Here is a 23,375-nt window from a genome sequence, read left to right on the forward strand (position 1 = left end):
GACATATTTGAAAGGACAAATCATCCGACAGTTACTTATTGTGTTTTTAGACCAAGTCTGAAATGTTTCCATGGAATTCATGAAAAATATAAATGACATATATCTGTAAGTCACCATTTCAAGATCTGTCTCATGTATCTGCCAAGATCTTTTGAAAGATATGAAATGGTTTTCAAGCTGTGCACCGTCAGCAACATGTTCATGGAATCGAGAAAATATTACATGAAAAAAAAGGAAATAGCAAAAGGCACCACTTTGGGGTCTGCCACACATATCTACCAAGTTTTACTGACAGATATTAAGAAGTTTTTGAGTTCTGCTCTGGAAACGAAAGACACCTCTCACTTTTGAGAGTAAGGCAAAATGTTTCCATGGGAACTGAGAAAATAATAAATCACAAAAAATTGTAAGTAGGAAAAGGCACCACTTTAGGTTCCGATTGATATATCTAGCAAGTTTTGCCGAAAAAATATTGAACGGATTTTGAGTTCTGCTCCGGAAACGAAGCACATCCCTTCATTTTGAGACTAAGTCCAAAACATTTTAATAAAAACGGCGAAAATAATAAATCAGATAAACATGTAAGTAGCAAAAGGCACCACATTGGGGTCTGTCACATATATCTACCAAGTTACACTGTCAGATATTGAGAAGTTTTTGAGTTCTGATCCGTAAATGAAACACACTTGTCACTTTTGAGACAAAGTCTGAATCGTTTCCATGGAAACCAAGAAACTAAGATCACAAAAACCTGTAACTAGCAAAAGGCACCATTGCAGCTTCTGATTGGTATATCTACCAAGCTTTGTAGCAAAATATTGAACGGATTTTGAAGCACATCCCTTCATTTTGAGACTAAGTCCGAAACATTTCTATGGAAACTGAGAAAATAATAAATCACAAAAACACATATCTACCAAGTTTTGCAGAAAAATATTGAACAGTTTTTGAGTTCTGCTCTGGAAACGAAGCCTGCCCCATCACTAGACTAACACCAAATTGTTCCATGGAAAAACAAAAAAAAAATAAAAATGCCAAAACTGTGTAAATAGCAAAAGGCACAACTATAGGTTGAGATCATTATATCTATCAAGCTTGGTATAAAAATATTGAACAGTTTCTGAGTTATGCTCCGGAAACAAAATGATTACAGACAGATGGACGGACGGACAAGGCGTTGACTATATCCCCCTGCATTACATGTCGGGGGATAATAAAGTATCAACATATAGTAGGAAAATGTATTGGGATAAAGAATCTCCTTGTCTGCAGCCACTACATTTTGAGACGCAGATTGAATTGTTTCCATGGAAACCCAGAAAATGATAAATCACAAAAGCCTGCAAATAGAAAAAGACACCACTTTGGGGTCTGCCACACATATCTGCCAAGTTTTGCTGAAAGATATTCTGAAGTTTTTGAGTTATGCTCCAGAAACGAAGTCCATCCCTCCATTTTGAGACAAAGTCTGAATTGTTTTCATGGAAACCCAGAAAATGATGTATCAGAAAAACCTGTAAATACCAAAAGGCACCAGATTGGGGTCTGTCACATATATCTACCAAGTTACACTGTCAGATATTGAGAAGTTTTTGAGTTCTGATCCGTAAATGAAACACACCTCTCACTTTTGAGACCAAGTCTGAATCGTTTCCATGGAAACCAAGAAACTAAGATCACAAAAACCTGTAACTAGCAAAAGGCACCATTGCAGCTTCTGATTGGTATATCTACCAAGCTTTGCAGCAAAATATTGAACGGATTTTGAAGCACATCCCTTCATTTTGAGACTAAGTCCGAAACATTTCTATGGAAACTGAGAAAATAATAAATCACAAAAACACATATCTACCAAATTTTGCAGAAAAATATTGAACAGTTTTTGAGTTCTGCTCTGGAAACGAAGCCTGCCCCATCACTAGACTAACACCAAATTGTTCCATGGAAAAACAAAAAAAAAATAAAAATGCCAAAACTGTGTAAATAGCAAAAGGCACAACTATAGGTTGAGATCATTATATCTATCAAGCTTGGTATAAAAATATTGAACAGTTTCTGAGTTATGCTCCGGAAACAAAATGATTACAGACGGATGGACGGACGGACGAGGCGTTGACGATATCCCCCTGCATTACATGTCGGGGGATAATAAAGTATCAACATATAGTAGGAAAATGTATTGGGATAAAGGATCTCCTTGTCTGCAGCCACTACATTTTGAGACGCAGATTGAATTGTTTCCATGGAAACCCAGAAAATGATAAATCACAAAAGCCTGCAAATAGAAAAAGACACCACTTTGGGGTCTGCCACACATATCTGCCAAGTTTTGCTGAAAGATATTCTGAAGTTTTTGAGTTATGCTCCAGAAACGAAGCCCATCCCTCCATTTTGAGACAAAGTCTGAATTGTTTTCATGGAAACCCAGAAAATGATGTATCAGAAAAACCTGTGAATAGCAAAAGGCACCAGATTGGGGTCTGTCACATATATCTACCAAGTTACACTGTCAGATATTGAGAAGTTTTTGAGTTCTGATCCGTAAATGAAACACACCTCTCACTTTTGAGACCAAGTCTGAATCGTTTCCATGGAAACCAAGAAACTAAGATCACAAAAACCTGTAACTAGCAAAAGGCACCATTGCAGCTTCTGATTGGTATATCTACCAAGCTTTGCAGCAAAATATTGAACGGATTTTGAAGCACATCCCTTCATTTTGAGACTAAGTCCGAAACATTTCTATGGAAACTGAGAAAATAATAAATCACAAAAACACATATCTACCAAATTTTGCAGAAAAATATTGAACAGTTTTTGAGTTCTGCTCTGGAAACGAAGCCTGCCCCATCACTAGACTAACACCAAATTGTTCCATGGAAAAACAAAAAAAAAATAAAAATGCCAAAACTGTGTAAATAGCAAAAGGCACAACTATAGGTTGAGATCATTATATCTATCAAGCTTGGTATAAAAATATTGAACAGTTTCTGAGTTATGCTCCAGAAACAAAATGATTACAGACGGATGGACGGACGGACGAGGCGTTGACGATATCCCCCTGCATTACATGTCGGGGGATAATAAAGTATCAACATATAGTAGGAAAATGTATTGGGATAAAGGATCTCCTTGTCTGCAGCCACTACATTTTGAGACGCAGATTGAATTGTTTCCATGGAAACCCAGAAAATGATAAATCACAAAAGCCTGCAAATAGAAAAAGACACCACTTTGGGGTCTGCCACACATATCTGCCAAGTTTTGCTGAAAGATATTCTGAAGTTTTTGAGTTATGCTCCAGAAACGAAGCCCATCCCTCCATTTTGAGACAAAGTCTGAATTGTTTTCATGGAAACCCAGAAAATGATGTATCAGAAAAACCTGTGAATAGCAAAAGGCACAACTTTGGGGTCTGCTACGCATATCTAGAAAGTTTTACTGACAGATATTAGGAAGTTTTTGAGTTTGGCTCCAGAAAAGAAACACACCTTTCAATTTGAGACTAAGTCCGAATCGTTTCCATGGAAACCAAGAAACCAAGAAATCACACAAACCTGTAAATAGCAAAAGGTACCATTGTAGCTTCTGATTGGTATATCTATCAAGTTTTGCAGAAAAACAAATAACAGATTTTGAGTTCTGCTCCGGAAACGAAGCCCATCCCTCCATTTTGAGAAATAGTCCCAAACTTTTCATTTGAAACCAAGAAAATAATAAACCACTAAAAAAAAAAAAAAAAGGCGCCACTTTGGGGTCTGCCACACATATCTACCAACTTTTGCAGAGAATATAGTTTTTTTGAGTTCTGCTTCGGAAACAAAGCCCATTCCTCCAAAACATTTCCATGGAAACAGAGAAAATAATAAAATCATAAAAACCTGTAAAGAGCAAAATGACACCACTTTGGGATCTGCCACACATATCTAACAACTTTTGCTGACAGATATTAAAAAGTTTTTGAGAAACACACCTCTCACTTTTGAGACTGTCCGAAAAGTTTTGATGGAAACTGAGAAAATAATAAATCACAAAAACTTGTAAATAGCAAAAGGCACCACTTCTGGTTCTGACTGATATATCTACCAAGTTTTCCAGGAAAATATTGAACGGTTTTGGAGCTCTGCTCCGGAAACGAAACCCACCCCACCATGAGACTAAAACCAAAATGTTCCATGGGAAAACCCAAAACTGTGTAAATAGCAAAAGGCACAACTATAGGTTGAGATTATTATATCTATCAAGTTTGGAGGAATCGACTCATATTCATATGAAAAGCTAACAGAACCTGGATTTTTGTTATTCTTATTGTGCTGTAGCTTCTGGTTTAGTTATCAGGTCTTAAATCTGATCAGATTCAGTCTTATCAATCTTCTTTACATCTTGTCCAGATTAGTGATTTGAGTTCAATATCTGCAAGTAAATGTTTTAAATGGAAAGATTTTTTTTGCACATCTTGTAACAAACACACCTGTAGCATCCATGACTGGTAGCCCAAGCTCCAGGCTTTTGTCCCTTGGTGTGGCTGCCATACTTGGAGGTAGAGAGGATCTTGGGGTACTTGAAGGAGTTCTGTTTGCCATGTTCTGTCTCAGATTGTGGTCAGATATCAGCTGGGAACAGGCATGATGACCTTGTATCACTGCACAGTCATCAGCTGTCCAACCTTTAACAGTAATTAGCACTTCCTATAAAATATATGGAAATAAATTTCCCTAGTTTTGTGTTTACTTTCATGCACTATGAACTTGTAAATTGATAGATATAACTGAGTGAGTGAGTTTAGTTTTTCACCGCACTCTGCAATATTCCAGTTATATGGCGGCGGTCTGTAACTAATCGAGTCCGGACCAGACAATCCAGTGATCAACAACATGAGCATCAATCTGCATAATTGGGAACCGATGACATTTGCCAACTAAGTCAGTGAGCCTGACCACTCGTTCCCGTTAGTCGCCTCCTACGACAAGCATAGTCGCCTTTTATGGCAAGCATGGGTTGCTAAAGGCCTATTCTAGCCCAGGACCTTCATAGGTCTGATACAACTGAGGGTAAATGCAGTTCAATTTCTCTTATTTTAAAGGTCATATGCAACGTCAAACACAACTTCGCAGATTCTGATACCTTTCAGTCTGCACTTACCAAAACAGACCGCCGCCATATAGCTGGAATATTTACTCACTCACTCATTTACTTTTACATATCTTAAAGGTCACATGCAACGTAAAATACAGCTTTGCAGATTCTGAGACCTTTCGGTATGCACTTACCGAAACAAATCATCAAAAATGCCAATTCAACCTATAAAGTTTTAAAAAAAAAAGCCCACGAAATCAGAGTTCAAACGATTCGCTAAATTTCCCCCAGCACTGGTTTCAACAGCTGTGCTGCGCTGTGCCCATAACACATGTGCAGTGAATAGGTTCGCTGTGCTTGAAACAGTATGCACGCCCGGAGTATGAGGTTGTGAGTAGTAGTCATTTTTGCTCCTTACATATAAAAAAGTTGTTGATTGTGGTAAGCAGCCTCTGTCACAGAGAAAGCTCAGTGTTTATTGACACCCATATGTCTGCCTGTCTGCTAAAGACAATATCCAATAGACAGCTTCAATCATTGACCACATGCAATTTGAACTTAACACCTCTCAGACTTTACGCCATAAACAAAATAAATTGATTTATGACTTGTGCACCCGAGTCCTGTCCATGCCACATTATGTAATTAGGCAGGTGTGATACTCTTGTCAGTTTCAAGTGATGCTTTGTACTTGGACAAATGACAGTTTCCAGTAGTTCACCATCTGTACTGGGATGATTTTTTATTTGATCGAACGCAAATTCAGAGAACATGTATTTTCCAAACCCAACATCTCTATATACTTTCTTTATGGATAACAACTTCTAAGTGTGTATGATTTTGTTTGACAACAGTATATGAATCCATACTGAAACAACGCATCAAGTACAATAACAGAAGTTGTTATCCATAAAGAATCTTACTTTCTTGTGACTCGCCATACTTCTAGAATGCCCATCAAACAGATCACCTTTCTGTACACACAATGAGCCCACAGCATATCAGCAAATGAACCAGCCAATCGGAAGCCATCGTTACACTTGAGTGCATGCCCTGCCGCCATGACTGGGTTCGGTCTCCTGAGGGCTTTGTTTCAAGGGAAGTAAGCACAAGTACAAAATATTGCACTTTTGAATCACGATTGTACGCTTATAATTTTATTTGTTTTTTTACAAACAGCAATGTATACCATATGTCATCAGTAAGTGATAACTGCGTTTCAATTATGTTTGATTTTTTGGCTGCATGTGATCCTTAACCCCCTGGATGCCACGGGGACATATATGTCCTTCCTCTACATCCCTCACTTTGAAGTCCAATAAAATTCTAAATATACCACACATATATAAATACTTCACAGTTTTGGATTCTGCAGAAAATTCCCTGTTTCTTGATACCATCCACTATTATCTCAGACCAAGCTAAAGTGCTTAAAATGGCCTTTCAAAATAGGTTTCATCGTAAATGCGGTCATTTTCCAAACTGTACAAAATCAACATTCACAGCGTTATTTGCAGTATGTTTTGAAATGTGAAAATCGGATGATTACTCAGAGTATTGAATTTCAAAAATAGCATATTAATGATCACTTATATCAAGTTTTTATCCAGTAATGATAATTCTGAAACGTTGCCGATGAACCAAGAATCAGTTGGGATGTTTTCAACAATACATTTACACAAACACTGAAGTGCACTTTCCGCCATGTTGGTTAGTGTTTACAAAATTACGTTTCAAGAAGGCTGGTATTGAGACGCCTATAACGTCACGTATATTTCATAGTCAGCTGTGACAAATACATCATTGAACTTCCCAAACATCTTAGAATCAAATTACAAATGGTCTTTTTCACCAATACCAACGGTCTAGGTAAAATGAAACGAAGATAATTGGTATGAAAACGAACGCTGTGCTCAAAAGACAGCGCTTGTTTGAAATGTAAACAAAGAAAAAAAAATCAAATTTTACACTGCATAGCATTTCGGTAATATTCCAACAACCAGCCGTCTAATAATTGCTTACAATGGCTCTATTCGCTTAGTATATTCAGGGGAAGAGTATCGTAACAAAAAATAGCAAATTAAAAAAAGATACAATGAAATAATTGGGTAATTCATAAGAAACTGTCAAACTTTTAGTGCAGCGTGACGCCATGACTGACGCAAAATCACGCAGAACGACAACGGTACTTATCGGCATTTCTGGCTTCTTCCGTCATTTACAATGTAAACGATGAAAACATATAACAATACACAGATAGTCAGAATAATTCTGATTACTTACATCTCACATTTATGTACAAAAGATTCCTGAATCAAGGAAAACGTCCTCGCAAACTCCTGTGTACCTTATCAGCGAAGCCGCCATTTTGAAAGAAATCGGTCTTGGGTAGTGATGTCACACGTCAACATTGTTGCACTTATTAGGCAATTTCTTTGAGGTGAAGGTCGGTTGAACAAGAATAAACACAATGCCCATATCATTCCGATTGCACTTTTAGTATTGTGATGTATATTTTGCGTATCGTCCATATATTTTTTCATGAAACTGATTTCAGTATCTACATATATCCATGTTCAACACCACATCATATGTGGATAAAAGGTATGCGTTTTTATTCTTTGAAAGCTTTTGATTGTTTGAATGATATTTACATGGGAAATTGACTCAGTAAGTGTACTATACCATATTTTAAACCTCTACACAAGTGTTGGAAGATCACACGTAGCCATAACTGCAACATGTGCTTTAGTTCCCGTAATGTACAATATTCAATACGTTGGGACAAATATTTCAGTTTCATATGAACAGGTTAATAAACAGCGATTTAATTCCAACTTATCAGTAAAACTGGTAATATTAATGAAAATGATTTGTTCATTTTATGAAATGTAGGGGCACACATACTACTGTTTAAAGGAATTGTCTTGTTCATTGTATTGGTTTGTGTTGTTTTTATAGACAAAACAATTATGAATACTGATTGACCAGGTGGGAGTTTGTCGAAAACGTTTCATGATTCATTATCAATTTTTTTCGATAATAAAGTCAATTCAAATTGGATTAAAATATATCTGATGGCAGAATATCTAACTCAAACAATATTTATACGAAAATTGTTAAAAATATATAAACCAGGTCATGTCTTAATTTGGACAAGCCTTACGTCCATTCTGTACTGGAAAAGGGATCTCTTTGTGCCTTTCATTGCATACTTATGAAGTGAAATGATTTCATAATCATAAGAACAAAAGTCTGTTTCCTAAATGAATACTCAATGAATATTCAGGTGACGTGAAATTGTGATTTACACTAAATTGATGCTAGGCAGGTGCGCGTGTCGCTCACAATAACATATGTAGTAAAACCGTGTAATTGTTGATATATTCAGCACATTATTTCAGTGCTAAAACCATTCATTTTATATTTTGGCTAAAAATTGTTGAATTCTGACACAAAAGCTGAGATCTTTCACACATTGAGTGGAAATTGGGTTAGATATATACTAATCAATCGTCTTTCTCCAACGTCACAAATTGCAAAAAAAAAGTGTCGTGACATCAACTAAAATGTCGCATTATTTTCAGTTTTTCATTACATTTGAAAATGTGGCAGTTACTCCGTTAATAATGATGCAAAATTAATCAAAATACATCTGCACAAACAGGATAATATGAGAATCTAAGAACTAAAATATGTATCGGATAGGGACAACCAAATCGCTATTACCTGCTTTTTCATGTAGTACACTGGCATCTTTTCTTACAAATTGTGAAACTACCAAAAGGTATCCCCTCACATTGGGGAACTTTGTATTGGAAAACTAAACTCAATCACTCACTATCATTTTCTGGGTTTCCATGGAGACTATTCAGACTTAGTCTCAAAATAAAGGGATGGGCTTCGTTTCTGAAGCATAGCTCCAAAACTAAATATCTTTCAGTAAAACTTGTCAGATATGTGAGGCATACCCAAAGTGGTGCCTTTTTTGCTGTTTACAGATTTTGTTGATTCATCATTTGTTGGCTTTCCATGTTAGTGCAAGTTACAGCTTTCACTCAGAGGCGATAGGTCTTTATCTAAAATGCTTTTATTTGCCTCTAATCCACAATGTCTTAGCCTGAGGCAAGTTAAAATAACTTCATCTCTGTGACAACGCCGACAAATTTTAAAATGTTTGTTTACTGCAGGACAGGTAGAGTGCATGTATTTCATTGTCCCATATATTTTGCCATGAGACATTTATTGACGATGAAATGACAAACCAGTAATCTCTGGGAATCGGCTTAATTAAGCAAATGACTGGTCTGTTGCAAGCCATTTCAACAAGTGTAAACTACTTCATTCCCAGCTACACCAACAAGTGCAGGAATCCAAACAATATCACAGCTGATGTACATGAAGGTTAGAACAGTATCAAGATACAAGATGTCATATATATAATGTCACTGCGTGGGCCTTGGACACCTGACTGAATTGCTTGTATAGCTGATAACGAATCAGTAAGATTTATTGCTTCGTGCTCATTATCTTTTACCCATTTTAACTATGGCTGTCAATCCTGCTGCAAACACAGACAAATGATCGGTCAATCTAAATCTTTTGGATAAACCAAGACCAACATGACCGGTTCTGGGATCCTTTGAAGCATCAGTCTAAATATGAGTAAAATTACTATATTTGGTGTGAATGTAGTCTTGGGTTAGGATTGTAATAACACTTGGTGACATTTTTTTGCTTACAAGCTCCGATAAATCATGAGAAATCTAGGGTTGTGTTAAAGTCCAAGGAACTGTTTCAGGTAGAGATTGAGTAGCACTTAGCTGAAGATTGTTCAACTCACACTGTGCTGCAAATTGTTGAACAAGCAATCCAAATGGTGGTTTTCCATGACATATGACCTATTCCACATAATCACACAAAATATCAGTTGCTACCTACATCAGATACCTACATCAAGCTTTTAAGGATATATAGTACGTAAGGGCCATTTTAAGATGATGATCTTGCAAACGAGGTTCTGAGCAATCCACCTGCAAGGGCAGACACTGGAGTAGTAGGAAAGGCACCAGTGCATATCCAAAGAGCTTTGGCGTGAACATGATTAAGTTTAGCAAAATGACATTTTGCAGCATTCGTGAAAACTTGACAACCATATTCTAATCTAGAGAAAATGAGTGCTTTGCACAAAAGAAACAAGGACGATTTATCAGCCTCCGACTTTGTGGCATACACTTTTCAGTAAATTGAGAGCTTTAACACATTTTGATGAAATGTAGTTGATGTGGCTGGACCATGTGAGTTTTTGATCGAAGATTACACCCCAAAATTTAAAATTCAGAAACAAAATGTCCAGACCATCAATGTGTAGCTTCAGATTTGGGGGAAGTTTACGCCTTGTGAAGAACACAGCAACTGTTCTAGAAGTGGATACCTTGAACCCCAACTTCGAACACCAAAGATCGATAGAATTTAGAGCCAATTGAACAGATTTGTGAACAAGCGCAATGTTTCCAAAACTTCTCCAACAAGCACCATCATCTGCAAATTGTGATGCGTCAATATTTAACTTCAGAAAAGAAATCATTGCTCATGATATTAAAGAGCAAAGGGCTTACAACACTGCCCTGTGGAGTGCCATTTACAATAATTCGCATGTCAGACACTTGTTGCCCAATATGAACGTGTATGGTTTGATAAGTTAGGAAGGACTACACGCTTTCGTCCCTTTACCCCCAAATTTTGTGGTTTAAATAAAAGGCCATTTCTCCATAACATATCATATGCCTTTTCAATGTCTAACAAGAGTCATCAAAAGATGACATGTCCCCACCGCCCCCACATATTTGAAAGGACAAATCATCTGACAGTTACTTGTTGTATTTTTAGACTAAGATTGAATTGTTTCCATGGAATTCATGAAAATATATATGCCATATATCTGTAATCAGCAAAAGTCACCATTTCATGATCTGTCTCATGTATATGCCAAGATCTGATGAAAGATATGAAATGAATTTCGAGTTGTGGTCCAGAAACAAAGCACATGCCTCCATTTTGAACATTTTCTCGTGTCCATGTAAACCGAGAAAATAATAAATCACAAAAACCTGTAAATAGCAAAAGGCACCACTTTGGGGTCTGCCACACATATACAGATATTCAGAAGTTTTTGAGTTCTGCTCTGGAAACGAAACACACCTCTCACTTTTTAGACAAAGTCAGAAACGTTCCAATGGAAAGCGAGAAAATAATAAATCACAAAACCCTGTACATAGAAAAAGGCACCACTTCAGGTTCTGATTGATATATCTACCAAGTTCTGTAGACAAATATACAACGTTTTTTGAGTTCTGCTTCAGAAACGAAGCCCATTTCTCCATTTTGAGACAAAGTCCGAAACGTTTCCATGGAAACCGAGAAAGCAATAAATCGCAAAAACCTGTATATACCAAAAGGCACCACTTTGGGGTCTGCCACACATAACTACTAGGTTCTGCTGAATGATATTAAGAAGTTTTTTAGTTCTGCTTCGGAAAACAAAGCCCATCCCTCCATTTTGAGACAAAGTCAGAAACGTTTCCATGGAAACTGAGAAAATGCTAAATCACAAAAATCTGTAAATAGCTAAAGGCAACACTTTGGGGTCTGTAACACATATCTACCAAGTTTTACTGACAGATATTAAGAAATTTTTTAGTTCTGCTCCGGAAACAAAACACACCTCTCACTTTTTAGACAAAGTCAGAAACGTTCCAATGAAAACTGAGAAAATAATAAATCACAAAACCCTGTACGTAGTAAAGGGCACCACTTCAGGTTCTGATTGATATATCTACCAAGTTTTGCAGACAAATATACAACGGTTTTTGAGCTCTGGAAACGAAACACACCTCTCACTTTTTAAACAAAATCAGAAACATTTCGATGGAAACCGAGAAAATAATAAATCACAAACACCTGTAAATAGCAAAAGGCACCAATTTAGCTTCTGATTGATATTCCTATCAAGTTTTGCATAAAAATACTGAACGGTCTTTAAGTTGTGCTCCAGAAAAGAAGCCCACCCCAACATTACACTAACACCAAAATGTTCCAGAATAGTTAGTAGCAAGATGGCGCTATCGATCATGATTCATCAGTGGATAAAGAACAGAAGATTTCATCAATGTGGTGATGGGACTTTGCAGCAGACATAATGCGATAAATTTGGTCATCATGGTTTGAAGCACCAAACTGTGATAACCTCCAGCAGGAATGCAACAAGATTGTCTGCTGAACAATCAACTAGAGATGTGTTCGCCAGATAGACGAGTAGACTGTGAATGATCCCGTGATCTATGACCATTGACAGGACACTGACAGGAGCATTTAGTTGCTCTGTTAGAAACCCGAGTGACCTTCACTGAAGGTCGACTTATTGCAACTTGCTGAGAAGATGACACAATGGGCTGTTTAGAACGGATTAGAACATTTGGAAAAGACACAGGCTTATTAGTGTTGTTCTCTTTGACCATTTGTACAGCTTCTTTATATGAAAATTTGTTCTCAACTTTTACACATTGGATTTCCACCGCTTCCTTGTATTTACTACAACCTCTATAGGTTGTGCTGTGTTTTCCTCCATAATTTGAACATTTCAAGGTATCAAGAAGGGCAGGCATCACAAGCATGATCCCCACAAACTTCAATGCTTACAATTGTTTGATGTATGGCCGAAATACTGGCATTTATAACACCTGAGGGCTGGTGGTACATACATTCTTATACTACATAGTACATGTGTACATGCTCAGGGAGTGTAGTACTTGCAAAAGTTAATAGAACTGATAATGTCTGCCCTTACGTGAGATCAAACGGTCAGCATCAGTAACTTTGAATGATTTCAACTGCTCAACTACTTCATCTTTAGAAATATCCAGATCGGTATTGTAAATAACACTTTTGTTTCTTGCAGACTTTTGGGGCCATAAGCTTTGCTTTGTTTCCCACAAATTCACGTCAGAGAGAGAGCCATTTTGGACTGCTCAGCTGATCTGCAGTTTACCACAATGTTACCTTTATCCAACCTCTTAAGGCTATGGACATCACCAACATGTTTTTGAATTATTAGCTAGTGCAACATTGGTGACGGATTTCAACCTGACACTAGGGTCAATCAAGGAGAATATAACAATGGGCTTCACATTTTGTACATTGAAATTCAGTTTCGTCTGAACATCATCATGTTTTCGTTTCAGACGTTTAGCCAACACAGCATTATATTTCACAGTGAATTCAGCATGAGTGGAAGTTTCAAAATCATCAGGATCCGACCAGTTGGCTGTAAATTCCCCATCAGAATCTGAATTCACTGCCCTATCTGCAAAGCAAATGCGATCACTGTTGTCGACAAGCATAATCCGCTAAGTAGGTTGAGAAAATGTGCCTAGCGTACGTGCAAAGCCATGTGTGCTCTGCCAACCGAAACTTGCAAGTAAAATTCACGAGCACAAACTTACAACTAAAGGCAATTGCAAAATATAATTACTAAATTAATTACTAAAGCAAGTTTCACCAACTATGCTTATGGTATAATACAAAAAAACACCCCCAACTAACCACTATGAATCTCAGCGAGCACAATCTACACAGGAACACCGACTCAGAGAGTGAGATACACATGTCTGTCCTTGTCAGCAGACCAAGCAAGACCATGCCTTATAAGGTAGCACTTCAGAGTTGCCTCCCTTACAGTTCTGGTAATCTTATGATACGCAATCATTTACAAAATCATCTTTTGAGTCATTACCCCAAAAAAATGTTACACCATGGTAAGTTATCCTGATAACCTTGTCATCCCCAGTGATGTGTATCTGCATGTGCAAATACATTTTTCTAAAGCAATATATTCTATTTGAAAGGAAGTTATTTTGTTATGCTCACATTTGTGAAGAGAAATACAAACAAAAGCGTTCTTTTTGTGTCTCAGGAAAATACCCTATTTATACTATGTCCAACCCATGAATGAGTAGTTTCCTTTCAAAACACAAAACATTATTAATCTTTAATGATACTAACCCTTGCTGTCCTTGTGAGTGGTTTCAGCACCAAATTGTAACAGAGTCCTGACCAGGTTGATAGAACCCTCTTGACATGCCTTCATTAGACAAGTTCTGAAAAGACATGCAAACATGCGAATATGAAATCAATCATTGCTATTTGTTTCAAGAGTTTTCTGGCCTCATGAAGAAGTACAATTAACTTGTTCGCCTCTCCACTGACATCTGGCGAGTGAAGAGATTTGTTGACTCTTCGTCACTTATTCCTCTCAAATGACCACACCACAACACAGGCCCTTGTGCCAGTGCGAGGATGTGACAAGTGTAGGCTTAAGAAAAGACAGGTCCCATGCACTTCTAAATGCCATTCAAAGACTCTATACAACATCAACATGGAGATGATGCAATAAGAACTGTCAACAAGTACAATAAGACTATAAGCAGAAGTGTTAAAACCAACAACCACCTGATGTTCCTACTCCAGTGCCACGACAGCAACCTTGTTCCCAAAGGTTTTAAATTGTCCTCACCTGTCCAGCGTTCCCCAGCCATCGACAACATCCTACACCATGCCAGTTGTCGAATAATGAGACATCACATCCAGTATCTACGCAGGCAAAAGGCCTACCTTCAACAACACATTGAGAACGCAAGATCTCACCTCGAAGACATCCTTAGCCCAATCCAGCTGACAGCATCTCAACGAAAAGTCCAAAGCCACCCACATCCACAAGTTCCCTCAGCTACAACACTCAACTCAAAAAGATGCCCAGACACCTAGTCCCAGAGCCACCAACAATAACACAGTCGTCAACCTGAGTAACAAGATCCTCACAAACATCCCTCCTTGCCAAAGGCCTGCATTATGTCCCAGTGAGTAGCAAAATCAACACTGATGCCTTCATCACCAGTACTGAAAGCGGCCTTCAACAGCTGGCACCTAACTGTCAACAAGACCCTCTCAGACAACACCACCTACCAAACTATCCAGAAAGACCCCACAGCTAAACTAGAAAGACAACACAAGAAAACCCTCAAGGACCTTCACCAAATAAATGACACCACCTTCAACCACACCAACCCCATCAAGTCACAAGAACGATATGCCAGAGCCACAATAAAGATCCACACGAACCCGCCGAAAGCCAGAATACTAGTCTGCTCTAAAGGATCCGTCTTCTATAACATTGCCCAATTCCATTCCAGACTCCTAGCCCCCTTAGGCAAAGATAGCAAATCCTACATCAGTGACTCTTCAACATTTGTCAAGATATTAAAGGAATCCAACCTCACAGGCACCATGGTCAGCTACGACGTCATCGATCTCTTCACGAACATCCCTCTACAAGAAGCCCTCGACATCCTCTGTTACAAGCTCCAGACCAGAATTGACGACCTAGAAACCTCACTCACCATAGACAGCATCATCAGCCTCACTGCTAGCTGCTTTGACACCTCTTACTTCACCTTTAATGACAAAATCTACAAGCAAATACCCGGACTACCCATGGGATCACCACTGTCGCCACTCATTACTGAAATATTCACAGCATCATTCGAAGAATCAGCCCTCTCAACTGCACCATTCAAACCATATTTTTGGTACAGGAAAGTGGATGACACATAGACCCGAGGACAATCCCACAGAACTACTCAATCACTTCAATGCGCAGCACCAGAGAATCCAGTTCACCATGGAAACAGAAGCAAATCAACATTTTCCCTTTCTGGATGTGTCCCTCCAAAATACAGGAAATGAATTCTAGACCTCAGTCTACCGAAAGCCCATGCACACAAACCAGTACATCCATTACAACTCATGCCACCATCCCAAGATAAAACAAGCCATCATTGCAACGCTAATGAGACGTGCCAAAGCCATCTGCCACCCCGATGCTCTCAACAAAGAACTGGACCACCTAAAGGACACCTTCACCTCCATCAATGGTTACCCTGCACACCTAGTCTCTAGAATCATTAATAAGTCTATCAAACCCTCAAAACCTAAACCCAAAGCTGCTTCATCACCCATCAGGATCACTATTCCCTACCTAGGCCATGTCAGCCATCAGATCAGCCACTCGTGAAAAACAAAGCCAGTATAGATGTCACCTTCTCCAGCAACAAAACCATTAAAACCCTCCTACAGGCCAACTGCAGAGGCACCAGTAGCTCCAAACACCACCCCAGGGGATGCGTATATCAAATCCTCTGTGATTGTGATGACACGGACATCGGTGAAACCCTTAAGCCCCTCCACACCAGACTGAAAGAACATCAGGCATCCGTCAACAAACTTCACCTCAAATCAGCTGTTTCCGAACACAATAACAAGAACCAGGACCACACCATCACATGGGAAGCCACTAAGGCCGTATCTGTCAACAACAGCAACTGGCGGCAAAGGAAGTTGCAAGAGGCCATAGATATCAGAAGAAACCGTCCAGCTATCAACTGTGACTAAGGAACACATCTCCCTAGTGCTTGGGACTTATTAATATTGGAATAATTCATTATCATTGCAGCCCACTTCATCCTTGTACATACTACCAACAAGGCCCACTCCCACTTGTTACATGCTGCCACTGTTACCACATCAGCCATGCCTGGAACAACACTCCCTGGCTTCTATTGTCCATTATGCCCCACCCCATCTGGCTTCCTACTGTTTATCTTACCAAGCATGCCTGGGTTAACAACTCCTTGGCTTCCACTCCTGTCAATCCACCAATTAACTACTGACTTCCTTTGTCATACTGTTGTTGTTTCTACATGTACATAAATAGCTTCTTGTACTCCATTGCTTCATTCACCTGATGAAGAAGTAAGAATATACTTCGAAATGTCGTGACTCTTCACAATAAAGAAGTTGTCATCCATACAAACATTCGTGCCTTTAGGTCAAATGCAAGCCTTTAAGTGCACTTAACATATAGTTTGGCATTATTATCTAAATATATTGCTACAACTGTGACAGGGATGTGAATGACACATGGCTCTACAAATGAAAGTGACTATACTGCCAACTAGTAATCTTAATGATCACATATACTCTTGGGCGTACAAATACATAAATCATATTATACGATATTTTTGGTAGACGACTTTCATGCATTATCAGAATCTTTAACCAGTATTTAAGGCATCGTATTTGTGAATTAATATACATGGTGTATCTCCCACATTCACCGTAAACCATACAAGTTGGACTACTGGGTCCGACACAAAAACTTCTTGCAAGTTAAAAGGTGTAAAACCTGCAAGTACAATCCATATAATAAAATGTCGATCTACAGAAATGAAAGCTGTCCTAAAATCGACAGGAGTTACAAACATTTTGTGTTTCCAATGGGATAAACATTTCTGAATCATTGTATACAAAGTAAAATTATGATCAGTTGTGGCGTATTGCTTACGAAACCTAGCTTCATTTTCAGGAATCTTGTCCCTTATGTCTGCCCATTTAGAGAGTCAACTATTTAGTATAGAAGTGAAGACTTCGATGAGAATACTCATAAGAGATTATCAGGATTGTTAAAGTCACCTTTCTTTTGAATTGGGACAATAACAGAAATTGACAAGCTGCCAAGAAATATTCCTTTTGTGGAACAAACTATTAAAGCATTTATTGAGACTTGGAAGAATTTCTGTTACAGAACATTTAAGCATTTCATAATGATACCATCAGGACGAGCTGCTTTTGCACATTTCAGTTGTGAAACTGAATTTGTGATTTCATCATCTGATATAGGCAAGTCTAGTACAAGTTCATCTACTTCATCATAGCACCCATTACGCTCATTCAAAATTTCTGAAATTTCTTGGTCGGAGGCAGTCTGATCGAGTTCTGCATCATTTGAGAGAACATTCCTGAAATGGATGAGCCACTCAGTTTTGGAAATGGAATTTGTTGAGAGGGTTTGATATGTCTTTCTTGATATGAATTTCTTTCCAGAATTTAGTTTATTACATTTGAGTTCCTGTAACATTTCTTATACCTATTTCACTCTTTACAGTATCTTCGTCTGTGACTATCAGTGCACTGTCATCGAAACTTTCTTAAAGCTCTATGTGCATATCTCTTTGCCAATTTACATTCTCTGCTACACAGTTTATATTCAGGATTGTCTTTGAACAGTTTTTCTTTCAGATTTCAATATCATATCAACAAGATCATTAATAGCACAGTCAATATCGACCTCAAGTTTAATTGATAGGTTTTCACCAACTTGGCCCGATTCCTGACGTAGAGTATTTAAAAATGTAGTACAGAATGAATCATTCCAAAACATCTTCTCTGTAATAGCTGGCTTGTTATTAGACGCATTTGATGTATGGGTCATTCTGGTGAAGCTACAGGGTAACTCGAGTGGAAAATGATCTTAATCATAGAGTTCACCGATATTAAAGTGTTGAAAATATTGGAATAAGTCTGGGGAGTAAATAAAGCAGTCAATCACACTACAACTTTTCTCACTTCAGTATGTATACTCACCATTTACATCGCTATTCCCTCTACCATTAACTACGAATAAATGGAAGGCGTAAGACATATATCTTGGAAAATGCAACCAATCTATTTACCATATTACCATGAGACTTACAATTCTCAACTGTAGTGTCATCGTCACAGTACGACACAAATACATAAATCATATTGGCATCATTATAGATGACACCCCATCATCAAAACTAATCATTCTGACATTTAAATGACTTAATCAACCTTTCTGACAACACTGCCCAATTCTCTCACGTGAATGTGAGGTATGCATGTGAGGGGGGCTGTGGAGTTCATGTGCATTTCCGGGGGTAAATTACCTTGTTAACAGGTTTGCATAAACCTGAACTCATGACAATGAAAGCTTCATGATTTTACAATCAACTGTCTTTTGATCTTGTCACCTGTTTTGCCTAGCTCCCGAGGTAAAACTTGTTTTTGTAGACGATTCTGTCGAACTTGGCTTGGCTTGGTCTGGCTTTTGTTCACCAATCTACTCTGGTGTTAAACCACTTATGACAAATGATTCAAATATGGTTAATTCAGTGTACTGACATTTTGGTAGGTAATGAAAACAAACCTGAATAACATTTTCTACCTTGGAAATAAAAATGCCAAAACATTGTAAATAGCAAAAGGCACCACTTTGTGGTCTGCCTTAAATATCTACCAAGTTTTGCAGTAAGATATTGAATAGTTTTCAAGTTGTGCTCCGGAAATGAGGCCCATTGCTCCGTTTTGAGAGTAATTCAGAAATGATACCATTGAAACCGAGAAAATAATATATCACAGAAACCTGTAAATCGTCAGAGTCATTTCCATGGAAACTGAGAAAATGATAACTCACAAAGATCTGTAAATAGCAGAAGGCACCACTTTAGGGTCTCTCCCACATATCTGCCAAGTTTTGCAGAAAGAGATTTAGAGGTTTTTGAGTTGTGCTCCAGAAACGAAGCCCATGCCTCCATTTTGAGACTAAGTCCGTTTCCATTGAAACCGAGAAAATAATTTATCACAAAAACCTCTAAATAGCAAAAGTCACCACTTTGGGGTCTGAATCACATATCTATTAACTTTTGCGGACAGATATAACAAAGTTTTTGAGATGTGCTCAGGAAACAAAACACAGTTCTCACTTTTCAGACAAAGTTTGAAACATTTCCATGGAAAACGAGAAAATGATAAATCACAAAAACCTGTACATAGCAAAAGGCACCACTTTATCTTCTGATTGGTATATCTACCAAGTTTTGCAGAAAAATACAGAACAGTTTTTGAGTTCTGCTCCAGAAATAAAGCCCACCCCACCATTCGATGTTCCATGGAAAAAAAATTAAATGCCAAAACACTGTAAATAGGTTGAGATTATTATATCTTTCAAGTCTGGACTAAAAATACTGAACGGTTTTTGAGTTATGCCCCAGAAACAGAATGATTACGGACGGAGGCTTAGACTATATCCCCCCGCATTACATGCCGTGGGGATAAAAAAGAAGAAGCATTATAAACAGCATTTACACCAAGCAACTTCTATACCACAAATTCCCTTAAAAATGGTATTCCTTCATAAAGATATATGTGTCAGTTTGTAAATAGATAGTACAATAACTTATATGTAGCTAGAGCAGGGTGTGGAGTCATCCCAAAGATGACATCCTTAACCTCTTTGGTCATGTGGACAAGCGTCAGACTTCGAATTTTGTGGTCGATACATGGGCGCCCCACGTTGGATGTCATCTGTGGGATGACTCCATGCCCTGCTACAAAGCTATCTCACCGGCCACAGCTGTCTTCGCTGTCAACATAAGCCCCTTGACTTAGCAGCAGATGACACAAATCCTCTCTTTTTCCCATGACAGAGTAGTGCAAAGGGGATAAACTCTCCTGTAGAAACGAAAATAAGAGTTATTCAAACATGTCAAAGCTGATGTGTTTCAACATGTATGCACTCATGATGTTCTATATGACAGAATTAATTTGAAGTGAATCTTGAACAAAGCTGTTTTGCACATTCTTTCCCACCCTCAAGACAAGGAAGTAATGTATGTGCAGACATACCATTTTATCTAGCCTCATGTAAGAATGTCGTGTTTTGATTGGTCCACGTGACTCTGATAAAATACCATGTACATCCATCACGATCTTTTATACTCCCGCTGCGAAAGTCATATCACCCCACTACGCCTTGGTGACAACGCGAGACGTGAGAAAAGTGTGTATCAACAAGCCTTTAGTAATGTGCGGTGCATTGAGGTCAAATGATCAGCTGGTGTCAACATGGCAGCAAGTCGATTTGATGCGTGTTGTTTTGTTTTGATTTAGTGGAAACATTCAGCTAGATAAATGCGTTATCACATCGTGTCTCCGGAAATACGGGGTTTTATCAGTCCCGAGTAAGGTTGTATTCCGTCTGCTTCCGGCTCGGGGAATACAACCTTACTGATAAAACCCTGTATTTCCCTCGACAAGATGTGATAACTTATAATGTATGTTGGTCTGGGCTGAAAAGCTGTTACAATACTAATGCAAGCTGCTGTATGTGCAGTCACACAATTATGTATGTTGGTGTAAGTGAGAATAAGGAGCATTATTATTCAGTGTGCTATACATAAAGATTAACGAGTGTAAGTGTTCATGAAGATACATGTAACAGATTGCACTATATACTATAAGCTATCAGCTTAGTGGCTCTTCACAGTTGTGTTACGGGAACAGGTTTCCAAAGCATTTTCTGCAGGAAGGTTTATGTAAATAATAACATAAGAGTGCAATAAAGCATTTATTTATAAACCGCATTGGGAAAAGTAGGGGGCTGATTGTCAAAGAACACCCTAGGACTAAGTGGTAACACACCGGATGAGACCTAGGGTTACCCTTAGCACGCCAGGTGCTTACACTTTCAGGGGCCAAAACAGTTTATCCACTGTGAGAATGTTTTGAGACCCAAGAGAATGAATGTGAATATGAATGATAACCTTGCCCCAATGCAATGAATGTGAACATGAATGAATGCCCACCCAAAATGAATGGGGTATGTTACAGATAACAGCCCACTGAGCTGCTTGTAATGTCGAATTAGGCACATCAGTGTATCGGAGAAAGCAGTCCGACCTCCAATGTCCCAAAGTTTGGATGAGATGCCTTTCTTCTGTGTCCCACAAAGTGTTAAAAAATGATGTCAGTCCCACAGTACTTGGCTGATAGGTGGGCAGGGATGGCATTCCTTGTCTGCATGGGGCACCAGCTTCCTGAATCTGTCGATGTGCAGCCGTGAAAGAGAGTCGGCAATACAATTTTTTACTCTGGGGAGATGTTGGGCAAGTATAACAAAATTCGGAGTAGCAGTACACCAGGTAAATCTACGCATGAGTTTCATTATCGTAGTACATTTGGAACGTCCCTTCCATATGATGTCCACTGTAGTTGTCACAGTGGAACAGAATATGTTTACACTTCCATTCATGTCCCCATAAAATGGCAGCTACTACTATGGGGTACAAGTCAAGGAAAGACATAGATAGGCCGTGATTGAATGTCAAAGGGATGTCAACAGAACATGCTTCTGTAAACCATCGGGATCCACAAGTGCACCCAAATCCTATTGATGATGAGTCTGTGAACAGGTGCAAGTCCGCATGACTGGCAGATCAAGGAATCATGATATGCCATTCCAAACCGACAGGAATTTTTGCCACTTTAGTAAGTCTTGTTTACATTCCTGGCAAATGTGAACAAAGTGTTGTAGTTCTGATACCTTAATAGATAGCTGAATCAAATAGGACACAAAGGATCTACCTGGTATAATCACTTTTCAGTTGAGATGTCCTAAAATTGACAATAAGTTAGTTTTTACATGTTTACTTTTTCAGGAAGGATTTAATGAATTCACTGATGCGCTCTAGACATGCTTCCATGGTGACTGTGTTTAGTATAATGCCGAGGTATTCCAGTTCGTGGACTGGTTCAACTGTTTTGTGCTTGGCTAGAGGCACAGGACATTGATTGAAGACTAGAGATAACAGTGCCATAGTCCTCTCGGCCTCGTAATCATGAGCGTCTGTTGTCAAAAAATCGAGTAGCCACAAAATGTTCTTGATGCCATATTTGTTCTTAGCGACCCACACACGTGCCTCTGAAAGCAAGATAAGATACATGGACTGGACCTGCATCCAAATGCTAAACATTTGTAAAAGTGATATTGGTTCTCCCACTTGAAACCGAAGTATTTCCAAAAATCTGGGTGTAAAGGGATTTTCTTAAAGGCATCTGATATGTCTACTTTACATAACCAGACACCCTGGCCACACCGCTTGATGATATCGATAGCATTATCTACAGTCACGTATGTGAATGAGCACGATTCTTTGTCAATTAGTTGGTTGATGCTGGGATCCTTTGAATTGTGAGGGGCAGACAAGCCCAAGATTAGTTTTTTCTTTTTACTGTATTTGCCTTCTGCAATGCCAAGAGGGGTTACTCTGTACTCCCTGAAAGAGGGTTAGCCGCATACAAACTGGTTGTTTACTTCTTGTTGAATGGCAGTCTTTACAACTTCAGGCGGTTTCCTGGCACTCAAGTTATTTGTGCATTCAGTATTGGTCTATGGGACTGGCTCGATTAGAAGATGGAAACCATGTTTCAGTCCATTGATAAGTGTATCCAGGAAAGTTCTGTCCGGATGTCCATCCAGTTCTGCATGTAAGTGTTCTGCGTCAATGGGAGTAGATGCCACCAGTCATTTTCTCTTCACTATCCTT

General features: G+C 38.6%; 1 protein-coding gene across 1 annotated transcript in view; it reads right to left on the reverse strand.

Moving 5' to 3' along the window:
* Nucleotides 1–23,375, reverse strand: part of LOC137296913 (ankyrin repeat domain-containing protein 26-like) — a 523,769-nt gene that overhangs the window by 462,250 nt on the left and 38,144 nt on the right. The window contains exons 4-6 of the mRNA XM_067828810.1: nucleotides 20,396–20,502; nucleotides 14,137–14,231; nucleotides 4,472–4,666 (exon numbers count right to left, since the gene is read on the reverse strand). Of these exons, the coding sequence (XP_067684911.1) occupies nucleotides 4,472–4,666; nucleotides 14,137–14,231; nucleotides 20,396–20,502 (397 nt within the window). The remainder of the gene's footprint in view (nucleotides 1–4,471; nucleotides 4,667–14,136; nucleotides 14,232–20,395; nucleotides 20,503–23,375) is intronic.

Source organism: Haliotis asinina, chromosome 9 (genome assembly GCF_037392515.1).
Source record: "Haliotis asinina isolate JCU_RB_2024 chromosome 9, JCU_Hal_asi_v2, whole genome shotgun sequence".
Taxonomy (NCBI): Eukaryota; Metazoa; Mollusca; class Gastropoda; order Lepetellida; family Haliotidae; genus Haliotis; species Haliotis asinina.